Genomic DNA, 26281 nt, shown 5'->3' on the forward strand with positions numbered 1-26281 from the left:
TCTTATAGCATAAAAAATTGGCAAAAATTGACAATTACCTTCGACTAAAATAGAGCATGCTCTATTTTAGTCGAAGGTAATTGGAAATGTAATGAGTAATTTTCTTGAAAATACGTGCTTGAAGCAATTCATTACATTACCGATTACAGCAAGCAGTAACTTAATTACTGTAATTTTATTACTGTCAAGTCTGCGCGCCATGATCCGGTGGCCGCCTGCATGTGCTGCTCGGTGTCAATCGCAGCTCAGAGACACAAAACACATCTGGGTTGGGAGAGCGAAGGCTTGCAAGGAAGGTCAAACGCAACCCTTCCGCGTTATCGTAGTTTGTAAACGCGATCTTTCCCAGGAATTTGTTATCGGGTGTGTGACAATCTGATGTGACGCGCCTGCGCATACGTTTTCGTGTTGAGATGTCTTTCAAAATAAACTGAGTTGCAAGTTGAGCGTCTGTTCTTCTGCGTCGTCCTGTTCTTCCTTCCAAGCCTTCGCTCTCCCAACCCAGATATGTTGAACCAACTAGCCCAACAATTATTTTTACACAGAACACAATTGTCAAGCTCATGCACCACACCTCAAGCACACTGCAGGTTGCGTCGCAAACGAAACGTGCTGTGAGAAAAGCTTGGGGCAAAAACTATTATTTGTTTTTACGAAATTGACCAGCAGCGAGAGCTTCGTGGGTTAGGTTGCTATGGAAATGTGTGGACGTTAGGGCTAGGCCAGCAATTTCGGTATTCCAGTATTCGCGAAAAAAAGATGTTGATTCCACCACAAGCTTTTCAACGCAGCAGTACTGAAGCCTCTGCTAATATTTATTTTTTTTTTTCATTTTATTTTTTTTCCCACTACGAACGCACGATCATTTGCAACATGTATACCAAAAGGAACACGTAGACTGGTGTTGATTAATGCAATTAGGGGTGTGCGAATATCAAATTTTCAACTTCGAAGCGAATTCGAATAATGAAAGCCAAATGCGAATAGAATTTTTTTAATACGAATGGTACAAATACAGACTTTCGCAAAATTTTTTTTCACCAACCAGACATTAAAAAGTAAGCTTTTTGTACCGCAAATAGTGTACCGGAAATTCATGTGCTGTACAATACTATTGCTTGACAGTACAACATATGCAGTTATTTCATGTTGCCACGAGCAGTGGATAGCTGCTTGGTATGTTCGGGAACCAGCGACACCATTGCGTATGTAACCATTCCTCCATACGACGAAAACAGCCGCTCACTAGAAGCACTAGTGCTGATGGGTCAGTCTTGTTGTCATAGTTTGATCCTCTAAGCTTGCTTTCTCTATTGAGAGGAGTAATGACAACAAATGGGCACGATGCTCGTTGCAGGTACTTCATAATAATATAACCCAGAATAATGCTGGGTTTCCTTATTTTTAGACATTTCTTACTAATTTATCAATGGCTCCTTACTTGTTTCGGTGGTTTTGTTCAGCATAATTTCGGCAGTCTAATGCAATAACGGGATCAGTCTCATACACGATACCAAGCTCTGGTCGAATACTGGCACAAAACATTTGCAGAAGCACACTTGGGGGAGGAGGGCGAGAGAGGAGAGGGGTATATATGGCAACTGAAAGTATTTTGCTACTTGTGCATCAAATTTTGCGAAATTTAGCACAGGTGTGATTGTTTGTGCTGATTTCAATACTTGTTAGCAAGTTTTGTGGTGCTCCAATATTTCGAATAGTATGACAGACTACGCTTTTCATCCCTAGAATCCCAGTGCCCCGCAGGGGCACAAAGGTTTTAGCCTGTCTGGTTTCTGTACATAATAAAGTTTTTCTACTGCTGCTATGAGTGCCTCGCGAATATAATGGAAACTGATCTGATCGAATCGGATATTCGAATATTCGCATGCTCCTAATGACTACATTAAATAAGGACAATAAAATGCCCTGACTTGAAGCTACAGATTTAGCTCACTGCATGGTAAACGCAAACATACGACTGGAAGAAAAAATTGGCGAAGCTTGCACTAAGTCGCGCAAGGCTTGAAACAGCGAAATTGGGCGATGTTGAAGTCTAATTTGGTTGCTTCTAGGTTGTTGCTAGGCTTTAGCTAGGTTAGTCACGACATGGATGTCCAAATTCCAGAACTGAGCGTTCGCACCTCTCATAGAACGACCCTTTCTTTATCTCTGCTTTTTTCCCTCTCTTTGTTCTCTTTATTTCTCTCTTGATCTTTCTATTTCCTTCTATCTCTTTCTCTCTCTGCTTCTTTCTCTCTCTTTCCGTGTTGCTTTTTCTTTCTCTTCCTCTCTCTTTCTATATCTCTCTTTCTCTTTTTGCCGCTTTCTATCTCTCTCTGTCTTTCTATTTTTTATGTCCTTATTCCCATTATTTCTCTTTCTCTTTCTTTCTACAGCTCTCTCTCTCTCTCTTAGTGAGCCAGTGGTGAGTAGTAGGATTTGCCCAATATCTATGGCACATGGCCGTTCATGATAATGATAGTTTTCTGATAGACCGCACAAATTACGGCTAGCTTCGCTGTTAAATAATCACCGTCCTTACTCCCTGTGGAGATGGGTGACCAGCAAAGCTGAAAGGGGCGGCCCGGGTATTTATCACTGGGTTTATCAAGGAGACATCGCCGCGTGTAGCACACGACGAAGAGGTGACACTGAATCTTGATAAAATGCAGACAAAGGCACATAATTCTCATGAAAGGTGCAGAAATGTAGCGTACGCTCCTTTAACGCTTCGCATTTGAGCTGCATACGTCTTTTTTTGGCGCGGCACGCGTCTTCTTGTCTGGCCTGTCGCATGCGCTTGGCGTTTCGTGCACGATCTTGAGGAGCCATTTGAGTAGCATATGTATTTTAGCTGCATACTCCGTTTCGCGATGCATTAGTGGACCAGCGGCGAGTATCGGGCTTGCCCAATTTCTGTGGCAAATGCCTGCGCTAGGGACAATCTACCTGCGGACATCCGTTTCGCCTCGGTATTTACAGCTTTACTGCAATTAGCAAGGGCATGCATGCAAGGGCATGTATTAAACTTTAATAAGTGTTTCTTTATTTTAAAATGTTGTTGAAATATAAGCGAATGTTTAAAAATCCATGCGCACTGCTGGTCTGCTTTTCGTTACGCCTGTGGAACAAGACTATTCCGTTATGTTTCGTTCGCGTGTGGGTGGTCATGCTTCTGTAGGGAAGATTTAGTGAACGCGTATCCAGCAACTGAAGAAAATTTGTTTCGAGAACGATCAACCCAACAGTTCAAGAACGAATGGTATAAGCAGAAATTTTGTATGCACACTTCGAAAATTGGGCTCTGACTATCCCCAACGTTCTGTGGTGAGGAAGGCCAGCTTACGACCAGAGAAACAAAATACGGCCAACAAGGGGTTATTGAAAATGTGCACAAGCTGACCATCTGGGAATCCTCAAGCTGATGATTTAAAAGAAAACAAACATTCCGTAGTTTTATAGGCCGGCAAGAAAGGTGAAACTAACTCAGACTCACTCAAGAAATTTATTTCGCGCTTAGGGCTCACTGAGACCCATACTCATCAAAATTTTACAAAGCTTCATTCACTCAGACTCAGACTAACCAAACTTTTTCGCAACCGGACTCACTCAGACTCACCAAAACTTTGTTCAACCGGAGTGAGACTCGCTGAAGTTTTTCTCACCCGCACTCACTGGGACTCAAACACACCAAAATATTACTCAGCCAAACTCTGAGTGAATCGACTAATGAGTGAGTTTGCCGACATATGGATAGTTTCAGTTTTTACGAGAGAGGAGGGAAAACAAAGTCATTCGGCTATGCACTTCCGCACTCTGCCAAAGTGAAGACGAAACGACTTTCGGCAATTCGACAAAGTTCATTCCCTGTCTGGCCAGACAGGAACGAAAAACCGGTGCGCGTGAGCGCATTTGAAAACCTCTTCAGAGAGCCGGTTGCCGCTATCACGAAACGTCGGAAGGATTTACGCTCGCGGACGTCTCGCTCAAAAGTCTCGACCACCCGTTCCGAAGAGTTCACATTCCTACTGGCGCTCTTTCATCGAGGCACGCTTGTCCACTGAGCCTATGGAAGGCTACGCGTTTTGCTTGTGCCTTTACGAGTACGTCGCGTTCCGGAGGACGTCCTCGCCAGTGCTCGTGCGGGCGACGGCACGCGCTCGCATCTCGTCCAGGGTCGCTGAGCTGGCCAGTCAAGTGCTTTGACCCCCTGCGTTGTCGCTGCCACCGCGGCGTTGCTGGCTGGGCGCGGGGACATCCGGCGCGCGCAGAGCAGCGCATCTTTTGCCCCTTTCTCGCCGCGCCGCTCCTGTAACCAGGCGGCACGCCCGATTCCCTTCTCCCCTCGCCTTCTTCTCGCGCAACCAAGCCCAAACCCGAGCGGAGCAGCAGCAGCAGCAAGAAAGAACGCCCTGAGGAGGATGCTCGATTAGATCGACTATTTAGTGCATCTAGACCGGCCGTCGCGCGAGCGGGTGCGTTGCGGCAGACCTCCATTAGGCGGCGGTAAACGCGTGAACGATGTCGGAGTCGCTTCGCGTGGCGCGCGTCTGCATGCGCAGCAATGCGATTTGTTGTGGCGTTAGCAAAGTTGCGATAATGCAGGGATACTCCCGAGGGAAGTAAGCGACTCGCTTGGGGCCGTGTGTAGGTCCCGGGTTCTAATCCCGGCCCAGAAAGAACATTTTTGGCAAGTGAAAGGCTTCAATTCTGAAAAATTCACCGAATTTCCTTTTTAGGTGCGTGCTACAAAAGAAGCGCATAATAAATTTCCTATTCATAAACCCTTTCTCCACCTTGATGGCTTTCGCAGAACTTATTTGTTAAGCTAGCATACGTTCTCAGGAAGGCCTTAGAAGCAGGTTCTGGCGTCGATCACTGAAGCATCGATAAGGTGTATAGTAACAATATTAGTGAAAACTGAACTGCGCGTAAGGGTAAAAGAATGTGTGACGCAACAGGTGTAATCATGGAGCCTCATGAGTCATGATATTCGCATTAGTTTCAAACAATTGTGTTTTTAGGCTGAGTATTTGTGAGCCGTTTTCTGCGCTGCAACTAAACTCCGCTGCTGCCCCGGTTTAGTTATAGTAACAGTCGCAGACACGAACACGACTTTCACAGACACAGGCGCTCACGATCTGTCCGGAGGACCGGCAGGGGCATAGTCAGACATGCATAGCCAGACATTTTCTTTCGGGGGGTGGAGGGGTCGGACCTTATGGCTGTTCATGCGTGTGTTTTTATGTCTGCGCGATGTATACACGCGCTAAATGTAAAGATTTCGAGGGGGGTGAAGTTTGAACACCCCTCTCCCTCCCTCCAAACGACCCTCCTGGCTACACCACTGTGCTGTAGGATAGAGTTATTCCAATATATTTGTTCTCTGCAACACATTGACACGACAAGCAATATGTTGTCTGACCACGACAACACGTCGTACACCAGCATCGAATAATAGCGGTCACTGGACATTCTTGTCCAACATGTGCACGGATCAGGTGTAAAAGGCTGCACGCGCACCGCTGTCTCACCTTTCGGGACAATTCCAATCGCCCGCCCTCTCCTAACCCTACAAATTCCCACGGTTCCCAAATTATCGCGATTTCTACACGCAGGCGATCGTTGCGCCCTCCGGCGTCAACAAACTCCTCCGCGTCCATGGAGGAAGGTTGGAGTGGCTTCGGTGAGTGTGGGAATCTCGCAAGCTGTCGAGGCGGGGCTGTGCGAAGAGGCGGTATGGGAGAGGAGGTCGCCGGCGCGCTGCACGGCCGCCGGCGGCGGCGTGAGCCGCGTGCGGAATCGATCGCGTGTGCGTGCTGCGTCGAGAGTGCGTGCATGCGTCATGGGCCGTGAGTGGAGAATGTTGACTCACGCGCATCGGGCTTCCTTTCCCCGGCGCAGCGGTGGCGGCGGCGGAGGAGGCGCGGCGGCGGCGACGACAACATGTCCTCCGGCGAAGAAGCGGTGGCGCCATTTCACGGCACCTTCACGAAGGACATTCTCTACGAACTGCACCGACGACAGCCGCACCGATTCCACTTCATGACAAAATTCAACGCCAAGAGCGCCTCGTGGAAGGACTTCGAGCTGGTGGTGCTCGACGGTGAACTGCGAGACTTCGCGCGATGCGTGCACTGCAAGAACTTTGTCTCCTACTCGAGCAAAAAGGGCACCGGGAGCATGCTCAGGCACCGGTGCCACGCCAAGGAGTCGTACTTCACAGGTGAGCCGTGCCGTAATACGAAGCGCAAGCGCCGCGCCACACGCGCACACCATTTTACACACTGGGCACATGACAGTGCCCTCGCCCTCCACTGTTGCCCCTCACTCCCTCTCTCATAGTACGCGTGCACTTGTGCAAGTTGGCGCGGCATGTGAAGTACACGCACGCGCGGTGTCGCCTCGAACATGTTGAACGCTCATTCACGGGCTTCAACACCAGGCGCAAAGTTGGAAATTTTGTTACTAAACCGCTTTATGTTCATCTCGGATGTACGCTGCATTCGCAATCGCACAGTGCTCGAAGTGTGCACGCGTTATCAAGGTGCCCGCCTGGTTTCGCAAGACACGTGCCAATTTTTCCTGGACTTGGAAAAAAAGACATTTGCCGCACGCTTCCTACGGCGTAACTTGCACTTCAAACTATCATTGCCAAGGTCGCGTTATAAGTAACAATTAGGAACGTGCTGAATGTGTTACGATTTACACGTCGTCCACGTTGTCACGCCCCCTACTCAATCAATCTGCGTCGGGGCGTTAATGGCGTCCTGAGAAAAACGTGCTCGAACTTCGTCACGATCTTAAGCACGCCGGCGTGTTCATTGTGAATACTCGCCTCATGCGGTGAACGTGCGATTAAAATTCATTCGTCACCGAACAAATCACGAGGGTCAAAGGCGGGTATGCCACCGAGGTGAATTAACGTTTAAGGACAAAATGAATCGATTCGCATGACGATGGAATATTAGCTGCATGTTGCAGTGATGGTCTAGGAGTGTAACTTGTACAATATATGAGGTAATCGCTGTTTTAACACACACGGCTTGCGCACTTTCGTACGTACTACGACGGTGGAAAAAATCGGGACAAAATAAAAAGGCGGAAGGAGACACGTCGTTAAAACGAAGAAAAAGAAAAGACCGATTGTGCCATTCTAATCGGGCTGTAAAACTTCGTCGTGTATGTTAGGCCGGTGATAACACTAACCTACATATGTATGCTTTCTGCTCTTGTCACTGAGGCCTCGGGTGATATCGTGTGATCCAAAATTCATTGCGAAAGCAACACAAACCCCTATCTTCTCACTGCCTACAATTTCACGCGCGAAAAAAAAAATTATCGAGAAAGATTCCGTATGTATTTCACTTTCGTGGTGGCTTTAGCTGTGCACTCCACAATTCAGTATTTCACTCTATAGGTTAGAGCAGATGCAAAAATCGTCGCCATCAGTGCGTGGGAAAATGGATTGCGAAGTCGGCACGTGCGCGGCATCGGAGCTTCGAAAAACTGGATTGAGGCCACTCCTTATCAAAACAGGCAACGTTAGCTGCAGCGTCTTTAGTTTTTACAAAGTCGTTTATTTAGGCTTACTTACCGACTATATTTGTGTGTTTACATTATTCTGTGACGCAGTATAATTGTCGTTGAAAATCGACATTTTTAATTTGGTCGATGACACGACACATGGCTCAAAACCGGAATTGCAGAGGGAGTACTATAATGATGACCATAACATGCAGCAGAAACGCTTTAAGGGACACAGAAATAACGGTGGCTATAGTACCATTTGCAAACTTTGCGTACACAAAGATTAAAACTTTCATGCGCTGTTGAGTGACTGCGAAATGTCCGCGTATTTGTTGATTTGTTTAAAATATCCTTACAGGCCTTGTAAGAGGCGTTCGGTAAGGAGGGCATCGCATTAAGAAATGGCCGTACATAATGGCTGAGTAAAAAAGGATTAAGTGGCATAATGCATAGGCATCATTTCATGAACACACTAGATTATTACACTACGGTAATTCTGGAGGCAACATGATTGTTAGAGTAAGAACAAAATAGGTAACTGTCTTATACATAAAAATACGAGAATAAAATATTAATGAGCCCATAAACACGAAGATGACACCAGGATTACATACAAGTATATTGGAGCAGTGACGGACCAATTAGAGAAATAAAACAAACATATGTAGTTCGCACTAGAGCAGGCAGTCCAAAGTCGAACAGATAAGAATGCAAGAGTAAGTAAAAAGAAATAATGAACCCATAAATAAGAGGACTAACAAAGGTATGTCTGCAGAGACGATTTGTATTGTATTTGTATCTTATTGCATCATATTGTATCCATTTCTATCTCATTTAGCTTCATTGGTATTTACACATCGATGTGGTGTTTCCACCTCTAGCCGTCTGTGATCAGTGATGTTTCCACCTCTAGCGTCTGTGTACCTGTAGCCGCTCGATGAATGTGGCAGCAGCAAGCACAGGACCACGTTGATTGGCGGAGCATGGGAGAGGCTTTTGCCCTGCAATGGGCGTAGTCGGGCTGATGGTGCTGACGATGAACATTTCTCTCTTTCATAGAGCAGCCGTGGCATTAAAAGCGACACTCCATACCGCCTCGCAGAGGCACGCGACACTTGTACAACCCGAGCGATCATGCTGTTTGCGCATGCTGTTATTGATCATGCTGTTATTGTGAAACTTGTCTGGGCGAAGATAATTTGCGATTTTGTCATAATACAGATACAAGATGACGAGACGATAAGTACTTGAGAAACAGGTACAAGGCAGCTGCGGAATGATGGCATCTAACACCATGCCAGAAACTGGGACGACCTTCCCCGCTATGCTGCTGACATCGTTTGTCATTAGAACTTTCTGGAAACTGTTCAAATTCGTATTCCACCGTAACATCTGCCTTTTCTTGTGTATACCTGCTAACCATCCCTTATGTAACGCCATAATCCCTCAGTGGTCTCTGAAGGACTACGGTAACACTCAGGTTATAAATGAACGAATGTGAAATGATGCTTGCCATATTTGCCAGTTAATTCCCTATTTCTCTTGGGGCTGCGGAATGTGTGCGGGTGTTTGCTTGTATACTTCTCTCACGCCATGAGACCTTCATTTCGCATTCACTATAAAAAAACGTGTTAGAATTTTTATTGATTATCTAAGAAACGCCATATTTTGATTCTGAATTATTTTAGGGGACAGCAAGACATATTAGATCAAAGCAGTTACCATTTTTTACATGCCGTTTTTATGCACTTTTATTGTATTCCAGTCATAAGCTGGGTTCGGTGTCCCCTTCTCAGTTTTGTTTCCGGGTAATGTGTACTGAACAGGCTTTACTCACTGTCTAAAACGATATATATATATATATATATATATATATATATATATATATATATATATATATATATATATATATATATATATATATATATATAATGTGTTGGTGTAAACAATTATTAAGCTCGTTATTTACTTTTGCTTTCCAGGCGTCAGGAAGCAGGACTAAATGTAGCCTTTGCATACAGTTATTTAAGTATTCAAAAAACGCCGAAGGTCGTGACATGTTTCATTAGCCTTTTTCAAATGGAATATGCATACCATCATGATCAATGTCGTCATATTTCTCGATGGTGGCTTTAGCAGCACGTGTTTATACAAATGTTAAATTCTCGCGTAACCTTTAGGGGTTGAACGTTTAATAAAACGAAAATTCAGGATAGGTGGTCTTGCATGACAGGTGAACGACAGCGCTACATTGACAAGGCACGAACAGAGAAAATACAGAGAACAGTTAAATACGGCGCTGTGTATGCTCTATTACTCGACTGTGAGAAATAAGCTGCGGTTTACCTTTTATAGCGGTAACTGGTATAGCTGGCGGTGAAGCAGTAGTCACCGCACTGACGGTACTCATCGCTGTGACATTTGGACAAATCTTTATTCAGGCAACAGTCAATAATGCTTCATTTGTCCAACATCTCCTTTGCCGATTGTGCACAATCATTAGAATCTCTCAGCTCTTCAGTTGTAACTTACACAAATGTTCAAAAATCATGTGGGAGATCTTGAAGGCCACCCGCATTAGCCATGATACTCATTCTATGAGTCGGACCAAATAGAGTAGAACAGCATTTGCAACATTCGAAAAAAATTTAGTGCATGATGCCTGAAGCAGCGCAACGTATAGGGGTGGGGAAAGAAATAATAATAATTATTATATGGTGTCTAGGTGATATTGGCGCTTTTGTATAGCGCCGGCTACTCTTTTTCGCAGATGATAGGATATGTGAAAATCATCGCGATAAAAAACACGAAAGAGCAGCTAGGCAGAGTTCACATATGTCTATTCACATAACAACACGAGAAAAAGACACAAAATACAGTCCCCTCACGTAACAGTATAGTTCACATGAAATGCAGTTACACGAGCAACGTATATGCTTTAATGAAAAAAAATCCGTAAGCCCAATTCCAATTCGTCAACCTATTCATCACGGTGGCCTCTTCCCCATCTCTGCTTTCGGAGTTGCCCTCTCCTCCTCCTATGTTTGGATTGGAGTAGAGGGTACGAAACATATATACACAAACACTAAGGAAATCAGTTCCAGCCTTGAAGAAGACAAGTCTTTTTGTCCGTAACGTCGGCTCGAGCACAGACCCCTTGTTTACGAATTTTTCATCGCAAGCTTACATTTTCCCTTTCCTGCCGTTTTTTGTATATGCTGTAAATGACGCTACACAACGTCCAGTCACGTCCAGCCCTGAAATTTGGAAAGTCCAGTCATACAGAGACGCAGATTGAGTTCGCATAGTTGTACGCGAGGTCATAGGAAATTAATATAAGCACAGCCGTTGTGTGCCACTTGTTTTGCCTGAAATGGGTTTCCGATACTTTACACCCAATATCGCCAGGCGGGTTGATCAACATTGTATGTGCAATAGCCTAAAACAATGTATTCGTTCGCATAACGTGTATTTGTGGTATTTGTATTTTTGAAGCAATATATTCTACCGTGTTTTGTTTTGTTGCCTGCATTTGTTCCATAATATGTTGCATTTCTACCCTGCTAAAATCCCCTATGGGGTTTTAGCAGGGTAGAAGCAGAAATGGTAAACGGAAGCAGAAATGGTAAATGGTGGTATCAGCCACAGTCAGAGAAAACATAACGGGTAGAACGAAACGGATCGATAGAAAGCCCGCTGAAAAACCACGTCAAATGCCGCAGGTTGGCATTAAGGGCGAGAAGTTTCATTCACAGCTATGAGCTTTACTGCTCGAGCATACTCAAGAGAGAGAGAAACTCTTCCTTACGCAGCGCTAACGGAGGAAATTTGCGACAACGAAGATATGTCTTTAGCGTCTGCAAACGTTGCATAAAATATTGAACATAATTTATTATCGTGACAACGCATCCATGCCAATAAATTATTCAGCCAAAGTGCCCGAGGTTATTAAGCCGAATACCAGTAATTTTACAACGGCAACCCAAAATATGCTGCAAAGAAATAATATTGTTTTGATTAAGTATATGCCAACGCCATCCCTCTGCTCTACCGTGCTCGCTCTAACCTGTTGACCATGAGGTGAACCTCTATTGGTTATAAATGTGGAGGGAGTCTGACCGTCTTCCTCGTCCAATTGAAGTGTTGGAAAACAGGCTGGTAGAAGAAGTCACTTCGGCTTAACTTACCCCACATGATGTTTTGTTTCATACGCCACTTTTTACCTCAAAACAAACCCGATTTTTGACTGTATAAAACAGTTGTAAGCATCTTACACGAGGATAATTCATTGCCTGCTGTAAGGCCTAGGGATTCTTAGCACAAGCGTACATGTGACCAAGCACCGCATAGGTCTAGTAAACGTACATTGTACGAGTTTTTGCTTGTATTTTTTTAACGCTTGGCTAAACTTAGCTGGGAAGAGAACAGAACAGAAAAACTTTTCATTGAACACAACTTTTTGGAAAGGGAGCAGCCCTAGTCGAGGGCCCCACTGGCCTTCGCCGCCCGTTCTACCTGGTCGATCAGCGCTTGCTGGTCGGCCAGGTCAGAGCTGGACATTACATTAAAGTGGAGTTGGGCGAAAAATAAATCAAATTTAAATTCAGAAAAAATATCTATGCCCTGCCCGCACCACCTAAGTATCGCAGGCCAAAATCGATAAATTAGGTAAAAGAACAAAATGTACTAAAATTTTGATTCATGCTACGCTTCTCTTCATCTTGACTTACAATTATTTTTATACAATGGATCTCCGATGAGCGATGAGCACTTCTTGACTAACACGTCTTCGTCGCGCTAACCCGTACACGTTTTACGGAACTGTTTATTAGGCCCACATACTGCAACATACATGTATTCCCTGGGACTCGCTCCTCCATTGAGCACTTATAAAAACACGTTGCTCATTGAACACGTAGGTGATAGGTGTATTTTGTATCTTAACGCACGTATTGCTGCCAAACATATCGTGGAATACATACAAGATAGCCAATGAGTGTCTAAGATACAAGGATCTTCGATACCGCCCAATACGAAGGAAGCCCTTCGGCACGTTTGCTTGTACGCACAGTGGTATCTGGATAACGCAGCAAAACATGCACACAAGAAGAAACGAAGACAAGCGCTATCGCGGAACAAGCTGCTATTCCGGGACGCGTTCATCAGCTTGATGCGTTTCATGAGATATGGGCTGGTATAAACCTGCTACAGGTAACGACTTCATGTATACAACTGCCTGAATTTCGTACCACCATACTGATGATTCTGACAGCCGCGTAACTTTCGTGGTCCTGAACATTTCATTGCGGTGTAAGAGAAAGAGAGAGGGAGAGAGAGAGAAAGAAAGAAAAGTTAAACGAAGCCGCAGATTACTGGCCGCCACAATCTGAAAAGGCTGGGCGAGGAGTAGCGAAAAGTGGCTCTTTTTCACTCTGCCCATGCGCTATTGCATCCCGCCGCTGAGGTGCGGGAGTTGGCCTTGATTGACGCGGAAGTGCGATGAAGAACGTAGATTTATTTACAATATGAGCATTAATAAAATAGGATGAGAAGACTGCAGATAAACATAGTTTCGGCCGGAGGCATATCGTACGCTGCGGACCACGGCCAGGATAACACGACCCGGCTTTCGATGGTTGTGCTTCTTATAAAGCTTTCCCATACGTCACTTCCAGCCAATCAAGAACTGGGGCGAGATGATGTCAAGTCCGTCCAATCAGCATTCCCAAACAGGTGGCGTCACCTTCTGCCAATGGGGGACCCAGAGCCGTGTTGCCGGGGGACTGCACTCCTTGCGGGTAAGAGCGCGCGCCTGGGGATGCAATGCATCCGTGCATCATGTTGCATCACGGCGAGGCCATCGTCCCAGGGTCGACGTACGTGGAACACGAACCACCTCGGCTCTGACGGCAAGGCGTCGCTCTGGGGATGACTCACACTCCTATGCGTCCGTGAGAATGCCGCACATATCCGCCGAAAAGCTGGATGCTGCAATGGTGCGCAGTTCGTATCTAACAGCTCCTCCTCGCCCCGGAAGTTCGGAATGGCCGGTGAACACAATTCGCTGGCCATGAAGAACGGAGGTGAAGCCTGTAGCCCACTGGCGGCGACCGTTCGGTGACTTCCTTGACCCACGTCCTGGACAAAGTGTGTCAAACAAACAAAACAACAAAGCGCTGCTCCATGCGCAAGCGCAGGCCCTTGACCTTTGACTCGCCAGGCTTGTACATTTTCAAAATCAACAGTGTCTTTATTCTTAATTTTGACACAAAAATTCGAACAACCCTTCAAAACAGCTTTCCATTTTTCCTCAAATGCCGACAAGGTCCGCATGCCATTGTCGTTGCAAAGAAAATTTAGAGAAACTGAATGAATAATGAGAAACACTAGAATAATACACACGCAAAGTGTAGCTACGCGGATGAATTCCATTCCTTCTTTGCGAATGCTTACGTTCCGCATAGAATGGCATTCTTTCGCTTCGTAGTTTGAAGTTGTAAGCGTCCGGTCGCTCTTTCGCACGGCGCTCACGGGCATTCTGTTTACATTGAGAGGAGGCAAGACAACGCTACTCAATCCAGGAGGAAGTATGGAGCCGGTCTCCTTTTTTGTTATTTCAACTGGCGCCATAGCTTGGCGGGGACGGTGTTCAGCGGGAATCAACTTACGCGCCCCTTCATCTATCACGCTCTTTGCTTTTTCCGCCGCGGCATTAGGTTCCAGTTGGGAATGCGTTTCCTTACGTCTGGCCCCTATGCTTGTTTCGTCCGCCAGCTGAGCGGCGATTTGGCGGGCTGGCGAGCGCGTGGATGCTTGCACCGTTTTCTCTCCGAACTCTCGACCACGATCCCGTAACAAACGTTCCGAATGGTTTGAAAAGAGATAAGGATAGTTCATTGACAGTGCCTTCGAGATGCCTGCCTCTGTCTCCAGGTCTCCGAAAGGACCGGATACTGTGACTCTCGCTATTGGTAAGCAAACGCTGTGTTTTTCTAGCACTGATTTAATCCAGATTACCTTCCCTGTATAGTCCTCTGCGCTTACAAAAGAAGGGTGAACTAGGTCCATGGTTGCTCCGCTGTCTCTTAATACACTACAGGTCTTTCCGTTAACACGTAACTCCTGTAGGTATGGACGAAGAAGCTCAAAGCTTTCTTCGCTTTCGTTCACGTAGGAAAGCACTACTGCTTTTTCTTTCCTGCATTCCGCAGCAAAGTGACCTAGACCCTGGCAATTATAACATCGGAACGGCCGTCTTTTCTCGAATTCTCGAGCGTCAGCCTTCTTTTGTTTTTCTTCGGGAGTGTTGCTAACTCCGTTATCGTGGTTCCCTTCCTGTGTCTTTTCCGCAGGTTCGGCCCTCTCAATAGCTTTTTCCCGTTTCTGCTTTTTGGGATAGATAAATCCTCCCTGATTATCTCTTCCTTGCGAACGCTCGTCTTCAGTAGTGAGCTTTCGCCGCATCACATACTCATCAGCTAGCAGCGCCGCCTTGTCTACCGTATCTACACCATCTCTGTCTTGTATCCAAAGCCTCACTGCCTGTGGAATACTGCGGTAGAATTGTTCGAGACATATACACTCCACGATTTTGTCTCTACTTTGATAGACTTCGGCTCCTTTAAGCACTCCACGAGGTTTGTTTTCAAACTGTACGCGAACTCAGAGTAGTCCTCGTTACTCTTTTTGCTAGCGTCTCTGAAACGCTGCCTAAATGCTTCTGAGGAAATTCGGTACCTCTTCAAAAGCGTTGCTTTTACTTTCCCGTAGTCCTCCGCATCACTCACACTCAATCTTGCGACTACATTCGCCGCCTCACAGGGTAACAACGTCACTAAGCGCTGCGACCAAGTGCTTGGAGAAAATTTACACCTCTCGCAAGTTCTCTCGAAATGGACCAAGAACAACGCAATGTCCTCTCCCATCTTGTAGGGTTTAATCCACTGGTCCATCCGACATGGCTCGACATCGCTTGGTCTCACAAGGTTGTCCCCTTCGATACCCGCCGCTGCACGCGACTTCAGGATTTCAACCTGTATCTCAGCCATTTCTTTTTCGTGTTTTTGCTGTTGTCGCTCATGTTCTCTCAAGCGTTCTTCCCGCTCTAGCTCTCGCTTTTGCGCGTCCTGCAACACTTCCCAAGCAATCCGAATACTCTCCTCGTCATTTTCACTTTCCTTAATTGCCTTTTGGATAGCTGGTTTTTTCATATTCTTGTCCACATCCACTCCCAACTCATCGCACAACAACAGCAGGTCTGACCTCGTCAACCTTCTCAGATCCATTTCAGCTGCTCTGACCGGTGGTTCGAACTGTTTCCTCAAATTTGTGCAAACACTCAGTTGCGACAAATCACCCGATTCCCAGAACAATCAAAATTAACACACAAATTTTGAAGTCTGGCGAATCAAAAGGAAAAAAACCACACGCTCACCCACGGATGCAACACCATGCCATTTGGTTCATCCGTCCGCTGCTCCCAGTTGCTCAGGACTTTCTGGGTCGAAGACTCCACTCTGTCTTTCTTCCCAGTTGCTCAGGACTCTGCGGGTTGAAGGCTTCCTCACTTGCCGTACCCAGACGCTCAGTCCTTCCGGAGTCCGTTCCCTGTCGCTGAGAACTTCTTGGATCGAGGGTCCATCCTTACCGCTGCCACCAGTTATTGCATCCCGCCGCTGAGGTGCGGGAGTTGGCCTTGATTGACGCGGAAGTGCGATGAAGAACGTAGATTTATTTACAATATGAGCATTAATAAAATAGGATGAGAAGACTGCAGATAAACATAGTTTCGGCCGGAGGCATATCGTACGCTGCGGACCACGGCCAGGATAACACGACCCGGCTTTCGATGGTTGTGCTTCTTATAAAGCTTTCCCATACGTCACTTCCAGCCAATCAAGAACTGGGGCGAGATGATGTCAAGTCCGTCCAATCAGCATTCCCAAACAGGTGGCGTCACCTTCTGCCAATGGGGGACCCAGAGCCGTGTTGCCGGGGGACTGCACTCCTTGCGGGTAAGAGCGCGCGCCTGGGGATGCAATGCATCCGTGCATCATGTTGCATCACGGCGAGGCCATCGTCCCAGGGTCGATGTACGTGGAACACGAACCACCTCGGCTCTGACGGCAAGGCGTCGCTCTGGGGATGACTCACACTCCTATGCGTCCGTGAGAATGCCGCACATATCCGCCGAAAAGCTGGATGCTGCAATGGTGCGCAGTTCGTATCTAACAGCGCCTGCGCGCCAGAGGCTTTACGGGTTTTTTGTGCACAAACATCAGAGCTTGCATGTAATATAAGGATTTGCCTCGCTCGATTAGCTCTCTTCTTATCGTTCGCTACTCGCGGCCGGACACTATCTAGGATATGACGTGGGCAGGGCGTCGCTGAAACGACTGAATAAGAACTGTGGGGAATAGCATTGGCATGAAAGCGTTACTGTATACAGGCCATGGGCCTGTTTGAAGTCAATCTAAGGGTCCATAAAAATCGCGCTCATCCTTATCTTGCATGCCTCCGCGATTCTAAGACAATGTTCTAGAGGGACGCCGTGACGCCCCGATGTCATGGAAACAGGAGAATATAATCCGACACCCTCCTCCCACCCCCGGACAGATGGGAAACCTACGCCTCAGCTCCACGGTACAGCTGGGTAGCTCTTACGTCGCACTGCTCAGCTTGAGGTTCCGGGTACGGCTAGGTGGCCATAAAAGTCGCACAGCTTGAGTTTCCGGGTGCACGCTCTACGTTACAGTACTACTAAGTGGATCCTACGTTGGACTACCCAGCTTGATGTTCCGGTGGCAAGCTCTACGGTACAGCGAGGTGGTTATAATGTTGTACTGCTCAGCTGGAGGTTCCGGGTACAACTAGGTGGCCATAAAAGTCGCAGAGCTTCAGTTTCTGGGTGTAAGCTCTACGGTACAGCTGGGTGATTGTAACGTCGCCCTGCCCAGCTTGATGTTCTGGGTCCAAGCTACACGGTACAAGTGACTTCTACGTCGGGCTGTCCAGCTTGAAGTTCCCGGTGCAAGCTCCACGCTACAGCTAGGTGGTTATAACTTCGCACTGTGCAACTTGAGGTAATGTAGTTTTCACGGCGGGCCCGGGTCGGGCTCGGGCCAGGATCTCCGGTTAGTGTCGGGCTCGGGTTTGATATGGCGGGTTCGAGTGGGGCCGGGCTTGGACATTGCTCGGTTCTTAAGGTTGTTCCACATACGTTGTGCATCACACATATGTGTTCCACATATTTTATCTTGAAAAAAAAAACGCTTTTTCATGTTGGGCAAGCTAGCTATTTGGAGAAGTTTCATGAGGGACCAGTACTAAACTTATTTTGCTTCTTGCATAAGGGGCGACTTGATATGGGGCTATTTGATAGACTGGGCGCTTATCACAGTTGACATTTCACTATTCCGTGCTTTATTAATCTCATTCGCTATTATTTAGTATACCCGAAATGTTATTTTGTAATCGCGGTAATAACTGTATTATAACAAATTTATAGCTATGACTTATCATCGGAAGAGCAATCACAGAGCTCTAAAGTAGGGAAAACTTCTTGAAAGTTCCCGCAGTCCACTAAAGCGAAAGGTCTGCGCGAAGTCTCGTTGCATAGAATAACTATAAAGACACCTTCTTCTTCCGTGGCTCCGTCATGACGCTCAGTGGTCATGTGACGCGACATGGACATGCGCAGCCTGCTTTGTGTGCCCACATTGTTAACGTCTGAGCTTTCGTCTTGTTCCGCTGTATGGTGCGAGAGCTAGGTGATACTGCGGCAACAGCGTTGAAATGTGCAGGAATAGCATAGGTCCATTAAACAAGCTGTGGGGCAAGGTATATTCCCTTGGCGATGTACCTGGCTTGAAAAAAATCCAGCCAGCTCCGCTTCGTTAACATTGTCGAAACAGCGAAGCTTGTGCCCGTCCTGCATCAGGCTATATCGAACTTTTATGTTTTTCAAGTCTTCCGTTCGCTGGCGGTGGCGCTTAGCTTCGGCCTTTCTTGCGCGAACATCGCTGTTGGCTCGGCGACGACACGCCCGTTCTCGCATCAGCTCTCGCTGACGCTCACGTCGGGCGGCTTCTTCATCGGGAGAATGTGAAATGTTCACCATCTTGAAAGCGCAAACTTCTGAACACTGACACTGAAGCGCTATTTTACACTGCACTACACCTCGCCGTCACCATATTTTGGCGCGTTTCTCGAAGGTTCACCCCTCGACATCCGCCGCCCTCACCCTCGCTTCTCGCAGCACTCCCTCGACACTAGCAGCACACGCAGCCCTCCCCTTCCTACCGAGCTTCACTCTCGCCACACAGCGAGGCCACGTGATAACCGCTACCACATCACCGAACATGAAAGCTTCGACTAAGAACAGCTTAGCGTTCAAAGGTTCAAGAATTCTGTGCCGGTGATGTCCCCTTGCCTCGAACCATGCCCATACAATGAGCAAGCGTCGAAAAGCATATTCGCGCCTTTATTACCAAACTGGAATGAACCCCGAAAATAGATCGAAATCTCTTCGTCCAGGCCCGGTCAGTCCTACCCGTGTAGTCCAATCGCTACCTTCTACCGGTACAACATCGTTAGCAGGGCATAAATTATTATAATATGAAAAAAAAAGCACAGTACAAACTGCGCACAACATGCACTGCTGAAACCTGCAAGGAGAATCCCTCAGAGAGGAGTTTCATACATTATATTGAAGAGTGGCACGACGTTCGGGAGAAATGAAGAGATGAGCTGGACAGCTATGTTCATTCGGCAGAAGTCCGCAGAGACGTCCGATTTTGCTCCAGTGGTGGAAGTCTGAGAACTGCGACTGCTGACGCCTTCACAATTCGCAGAGCAAATTTTGTGCGCCCCTGCGGCTAGCGCGAACAATTCAAGAAAGTTTATTGCGGCAGGATATCTGATGCAACAGCTCATGGCGTGTCTACAGCCGGAATTTCTTGATAAGTGTACTTTTCGCACAATAGCATGTGAAGAAATGAACTGTAAATCGCAACACAAAAACTTATTGACTGTATGTACTGGCAGTGGTATCATAATGGAAATAATGCTAAAACAAATAGTATTTTTCGTCCCTTCGGCTGTTTATAGGTATTTCGAAAAGTACACGTGGTGCATGAAGTTGGTTATAATTTTTATCTACATTAGCATATTTACAACAAAGTTGATAAATTTGGTTTTTTCTCTCTATTTTTCTTGCTGCGGCAAGGTGATACTGTGCTAAAGACAGGTATGATGCACGATTGGGTTTGATGGTAGAGCATGCTTTACTTTTCGATAGAGAGCGCAATAAAAACAAAGTGAAAAGAGCGTTCTGTGCTCTGTCTCCTCTGTTCCTACTGCGCGCCCTGCAAATCAATTTTTTGTGCTACAATATCTGCTACCAAACACTCTTGATGATTCCCATTGTATCTGTAGAAAAAATAGGCACGGTATATCACTGCCGAATAACCGTTCATCTTACCCAGTGTGTGCCGTCAACTGTTACCACAGTGAGGCCCTTTTGTACAAAGAATTACCGTAGATTAAAGCATACGGTAGCATACGCCAAGAAAACGTACACATTTGCTACTTAATATGCCTTGTTGTCGATTCCATGTTCGGGCACCACCACCCATATTATTGGCACGGGCCCCTGTCGGACCTGGCCGGGTTCAGCAGGTGAAATTTTAGGGGCGAAGCTCCTTAAGCCGTGGGTCTGTCTTTCCTCTGTAACCGGTTTGTAACCACTCGTCAACGTCATCTTCTTCTACTGCATACCAGAACGCGCGCTTCTCATGAGCTAGTATGCAGTTCTGGTATGCAGTAGCAGAAGAAGACGACGTTGACGAGTGACTCCCGTGTGTGTTCGCCTGTGTGGCATTCTTTCTTCTTTACTGCGCGCGTTCTGGTATGCAGTAGAAGAAGACGACGTTGACGAGTGACACTCTCGTGCGTGTTCGCCTGTGTGGTGTTCTTTCTTCTTTACTACGTCGTGGGTCTGTCCTTCCGCTGTGACCGGTTCGTAACCACCTATAGTTGTATGACTCACTCAGCAGGTGACGCTAGTGTGAGTGACGTCATGATGACGTCACTCGCACGTGACTGATGCAATAAAAGGCAATCGCTCTTGACGCGCTTCCTCTTTCGCAGCGAGTCACCGGATGGAGCAGGTGGCTGTAGACAGTAGACGAACAAAATAAAAGAACAAAGTAAAAGTTGATTTGTATATATGCACGCAGTCTCACGTCTTTCTTAATGATGTAATGGGCGAACTTTCACGGGAGGGTTACGGTTTTACCGATGATCTCCCCCTCTCGAGCATCGCCCACTTATCGTCATTCATTCCGTGGATGTGGCGTGATTTTTTTCTCGGGTGCGGGCCCCCGGGCCTGGGTCTCGCTTTGAGTCGCCGGGCGGGGGGTTCGGGCGGGTTATCTTCAACGAGTGCCGGGCTCGTGCAGTGCCAGGCGAGTTCCGGGCTCGTGCAGAATCACGGCCCGTGCAGCGCTCTAGTTCCGGGTCCAAGCTCTACGGTACTACTAATTGGCTCCTACGTTGGACTGCCACGCTTGAGGTTCCGGGTGGAAGCTCTACGGTACAGCTAGAAGGTTATAACTTCGCAGTGCTCAACTTGTGGTTCTGGGTATACGCTCTACGGTGCAGGCTCCACGGTACAGCTAGGTGACTATAACGTCGCATTGCTCAGCTTCAGGTTCCGGGTCCAATCCCGACCGTGCCAGCCGCACTTAGACGAGGGCGAAACGCAAGAACGTTCGTGTACTATTTACACTTTGATGCACTAAAAAAACCCGAGTCCTCTAAACTAATCTGACGTCGCCAACTACGGTGCGTCTGGTAATGATGTCGTGGTCCCGCGGACAATTCATCTGCCACCACCAGTGTCCAGCGGAGTTTGAGCACGCATGTGTGTGTGTGTGTGTGTGTGTGTGTGTGTGTGTGTGTGTGTGTGTGTGTGTGTGTGTGTGTGTGTGTGTGTGTGTGTGTGTGTGTGTGTGTGTGTGTGTGTGTGTGTGTGTGTGCGCGTGCGTGGCTGAATGAATCGTTACTGTGACTGAAACGATGACAATCGCGCAGGAAGTGCGCAATCGTCTCTTGTTTTGTGGTTATTTAAATTACTCCGGTAGGATTAGCTGGCGTCTTGAATAGTGTAGTATCCCGCGCGTTATGGAGTCACCAGCGGAAAACTACACTCCAGTTAAACGCCCTTAAATTCTCGTGTGCTCTGCTTGGTTTTCGTATGGCTGCACATGAAATGGTGGAGGTGTGACGAAACATACTTTCTTTATTTCGTGGAACCTAGCTTCTTTTTGTGCGTACCAGTACGGCTCTTGTGGTATCGTTTTGCCATCCAACCCAAGTATCGCACTTCTTCTCGGTACGCCACTGATGTCTCCATTAGCTGTCAATGAGGCGCTCACTGCAGCTACTGATAATAACCGGACACAAGCAATCTGACCGTGTCGTTATAAGCCGACCACTGTGCAGAGCGTGAGCGCAACCTGCCCTCTTACACAGTCGAATTGCAACGGTTTCTCTTGATTGAGATAGGCGGGAGGGCAGAGATTCTCGGTAGAGATTAAATGTACTCATCGTGGGCGATTGCGCATGCGCTGTGCACGCAACGCCCACGCGAACACACTTCTGAAGTGTTAGGGCATCAGGGTTCACTTCTCAGGACGGCAGTTCAAACGCCCCTGGTTGCACTTACGAAGGACGCGGGAGCATTGGCTGCGCTTGTGCACACGCCCGAATCGCGATCTACATACGCGTGATGCACAAGGCTGACTTTGAGTGCTTAGACGTCTTTGTGTGGGAGCAGAAATTAAATCCTTTTCTACGCCCCTTCTCTCTCCGTATCTGAAGCGCGAACTCATACCCCAGCATGTCTTTTAAACTGTTCGCTGAGTTCAGTCTCTGTAGTTCGCATGATATTCTAGATTATGCGTCTTGGCGCAACCACAGTGACATTTACGTACTCAAGGCGTCGCAGTGTGCTTGTTCTTTTTATTTTGTATAACAGTTTGCGTGTTTTTGTACACCCGACAGATTTAGTCCCATAACTGTGGGTTCACAAAACCTAGAGCGCTGTTGAAGCCCACTAAACTTACACGAATCTCCCAGTAGCGTCACGCCTAAACTAATGTCAACCTCGGAGTAGTTCGGCAAACCATTTACTAATTAATTACGCGTAATGCTCGCTATTACTTCTCAACTAATATCTTAGCGTTGTTTTTACGTTAATGGACCCACAATAGGCATACAAACTGCCGCGAGCAAGTTGACCTAGCTTTACTCGATGAGGTATAGTTTTTTGGCTTTTTGGGCTTTAATACGACCGACTGCTATACCACATTCGCTCTAATTGTTTTTGTTTGCTCATGACTAAAGACTGTCTGGCTCCAGGCCTGAAGAGCCCGACGTCTGTATTGTGGTGCCTCGGCCAACCTCACGCGTGCCTCAATTCCTGAAATCGTTAAGAATGCTCACCTGTCACCGCGAGCCCTGAATCACTTGTCTGTTGCTTCTGCTAAGGAAATCCTAATTTGACCCCGCAGGTTGTTCTACCGATTCCGACTTCTCTACCCAGCAGTACGCATTCATTCAATCTGACGCAATTATTTCTTCGCAATTTAAATTTTATCACGCTATACGACGTCGACAACAGCGGGATACTTGCGGCTGAGCCCCTTCAAGGTGCAACCGAATACGTACTTCGGCAGGCACCTAATCGTACTGAAAACAGCGCGAGAAATGACAAACAAGACAACCGATCACCAGGTCATCCAAATTTGTACCATAATGCAGACGCCTAATCGATAATCGATATTCTGGCGATTCGAAATTATTATTTCGCTTCGAACATCGTGCGCCATCGAGGCACGAAAGGACGAACTGCGCTGCATTGAGCGAAGAAACAAAGCAATGAAGGAGCGGGGAACTGGGGTGCATAATAAACGAGAATTATTCAATTTTCCGGGTAGGTAACGAGCTGCCCCGGCTCGCTTCACGGCCTCGCAAAAGATAAAGAAATTAAGACAAAGGTTCACACTGTTTCGCATCGCAGCTCAGCTGTTCGCTGCGCGCATCGCCGTGTTTTCACGGTCGTGGAGGCACGCATGCCTTCAATAAAACTACCAAGTCGGTCTCTGCATCGAATTCAAAGCTCTACACAAGCCTCTGGCTTGCTCATCGCAGCATTTAATAAAGCACGCGGGCTCGCAAGCAAGCGCGGAGAACATGAAGTGAACGCACATCGCACCGGATGGCCGCCAACAATGCAGTGACGTAATGGCTCCTTCCTTCTCTCTCGTCTTCCATGTCTGTCTGTTCGTTTATCTCTCTCTCACCCTCTTTAATTTTCCGTCTGCCTTCTATAAATTTTCAGGCAAGCCGACAGCTGACTCTGAGAGTGAACGTGTACGTTAAAGGCAGGAAAAAATAAATAAAAAAAGTTGCAGGGAGGGGGAGCCGAGTTATGCGATGTGCGGTGCGTGCACAGACAGGAATGCAGCTGACCTCCGATGCGTTTATTATACCTAGCTGCGGCGAACGGGTATTGCGTCGAGCCAGCTGGAAAAAAAAAGAAAAGAAAAAAGAAGAAAAAAAGAAAACGCGGAGAGTAAGGTCAAAAATATAAAACTAAACAGAACTTACTGACGGTTACCCTGGATCAGCATCAGAACGTGACAGAGGGACGGCATGCCGAAGAGACGATCGCGTATTTGAGAGAAGGTTCGCGCGTGCACGTTTTAAAGGCACCGATCTTCAAAAGGAGAAAAGTAAAAAGGAAATTATTGCATTCCGAAGAAAAACGATGAAAGGAAAGAGGCTCGTTTGCCGTGGCCCGGTTGAATTCTGAGCATTCGTGGTATTGAAAGGGAGCTCTTGAGAGTGGGGATTAGAGTGGTCGCATACGTACTGTTTTCCCGGTTCCATCTTGGATTTGTTCGATTCGTTCGCGCCTGACGTGATGCTATGAAATGAGGAGCTTGGCAGATGAATACAGATAAACAGCGAGCTTTTATAACTCCAAAACGGTATTCACCGGATCTAGTTGGTTCATAACTAACACACGTCCTTGTCTGCCTTCTTGTCCATCGTTTTAAGTTCCGCTGCTCAAGCCAATGTTTTATAACGCGCCTGGTGCCATATGGTATTTGTTGTGGTTACCAGAATGCGCATGGCATTTCAATGGTAGGCGTGCTGTTAAACGTAGAGCTCAAATTAACGCAGAGGTATGACCCTTTACCACAGCCCATCGTAGCTTTGGTAACCACAATGTCAAAACAACCTATGAATTCAGGTCAATGCACTAAACTAATACCAAAAAAAGCAAACAAAGAAAGAGGCAATCGCGGTGGCTGGCAGCGATGCAGCTGTGCACTCGACTACATATAATGTACTGGATTCTTGATACGTTGGCCCGACGCAAAACGCAATTGAAACGCAATGCCTATACCTAGCAGGCATCTCGCTGTTTTGTTATTCGATGGAGGGTTAGGGGACGGGGAGGCCTCGGATGTGGTTAACTCTGAGAGCTTCGACACAGTTCTACCAACTGCAGTTATAGCGTAGCTGCGATTAATGTGGGCACTGTGAAGCATATCCTGAGTGACCAGCGCTGGTCATGAGGGGCATAACGGTTGTATGTATGACTCTACAAATGGAACTCGTGCTCTTGCCGTCCAGTATAAGGAAACCGCGACAGTGCCACGACTTTTTGAATGATAAAAGAATCATGCCTGCTTCAGCATTGGCTTTCCCCGAATCCATTCAGCGAAGTCTCGGTCACGGCCTGCCATGGGCATGTGGGTTACGGAAGTGCATGCGCTCCTAATATATGATTTAACAGGATGATGTCAGACAGGTCAGAAGCTGTACGCGCGCGTTTTGATACGATCGACGAATTTCAGGGCACCAAATCGCCGCATGTCCCGATAGCTGGGCCTAGCGCTACGTCGCTGCTGATAGCAGGCGATGTCTGAGCGTCTGAACTCTGCAGCGTTGCCCCGTAGGAAACGTGCGTTAACGCTTACGTAGTCCGTTTTCCTCAGCAGCGCATGCACATGTTACGCCCGTACATCCACAGCTGCCACAGCTCGTTCTACGAGTCTTTTCACCGTGTCATAACACGTGTGCACCGCCAGTGACATTTTTGTGTGTGATTGATGGATAGGGCTTTCCTGCCCCAGAGCAACGGTACACAACCTATCGCATACCCCGTATAATGGACGCATCTAGGATTAATTTTTGGCAATGGGGCGTTCGTTAGCCTCGCACTTGAACATTTGTACAAGGGTGTTTGTAAAGTTTGCCGGCAGCGTAATGCAGTCGTAGCAGCTCGAACTAGAGCCCTCAACATTGTGCTCCATTGCGAACCTACAATAGACTCGATTCGTTCAGCGGATGCATCATTCTATCCTTTATATTGCTTCGTAAAAGGCGGTGGTGCGGCTCGCACCTTTCTGCGGGAGCACGAGGTGATGGTGATGATTTCAGTCGTGGTCGTAATAATCTAATTCCTTTACAAGACGAAATAAAGGCAACCTCATGTTTTGTGAGACAGACAGACAAACGGACGGACAGACGGACGGACGGACGGACGGACGGACGGACGGACGGACAGGACGGACGGACGGACAGACAGACAGACAGACAGACAGACAGACAGACAGACAGGCAGACAGACAGACAAGAAACTTTACTTGATCCTGAGTAGTTACTGACAGGA

General features: G+C 47.1%; 1 protein-coding gene across 2 annotated transcripts in view; it reads left to right on the plus strand.

Moving 5' to 3' along the window:
- The first annotated feature begins 5578 nt into the window (after nt 1–5578).
- Nucleotides 5579–26281, plus strand: part of LOC119394299 (uncharacterized) — a 66771-nt gene continuing 46068 nt past the window's right edge. For both annotated transcript variants that reach the window (XM_037661589.2, XM_037661590.2), the window contains exon 1: nt 5579–6226. In XM_037661589.2, coding sequence (XP_037517517.1) covers nt 5947–6226 — 280 coding nt within the window. In that variant the 5' untranslated portion in view covers nt 5579–5946. The remainder of the gene's footprint in view (nt 6227–26281) is intronic.

Source organism: Rhipicephalus sanguineus, chromosome 5, assembly GCF_013339695.2.
Source record: "Rhipicephalus sanguineus isolate Rsan-2018 chromosome 5, BIME_Rsan_1.4, whole genome shotgun sequence".
Lineage (NCBI taxonomy): Eukaryota > Metazoa > Arthropoda > Arachnida > Ixodida > Ixodidae > Rhipicephalus > Rhipicephalus sanguineus.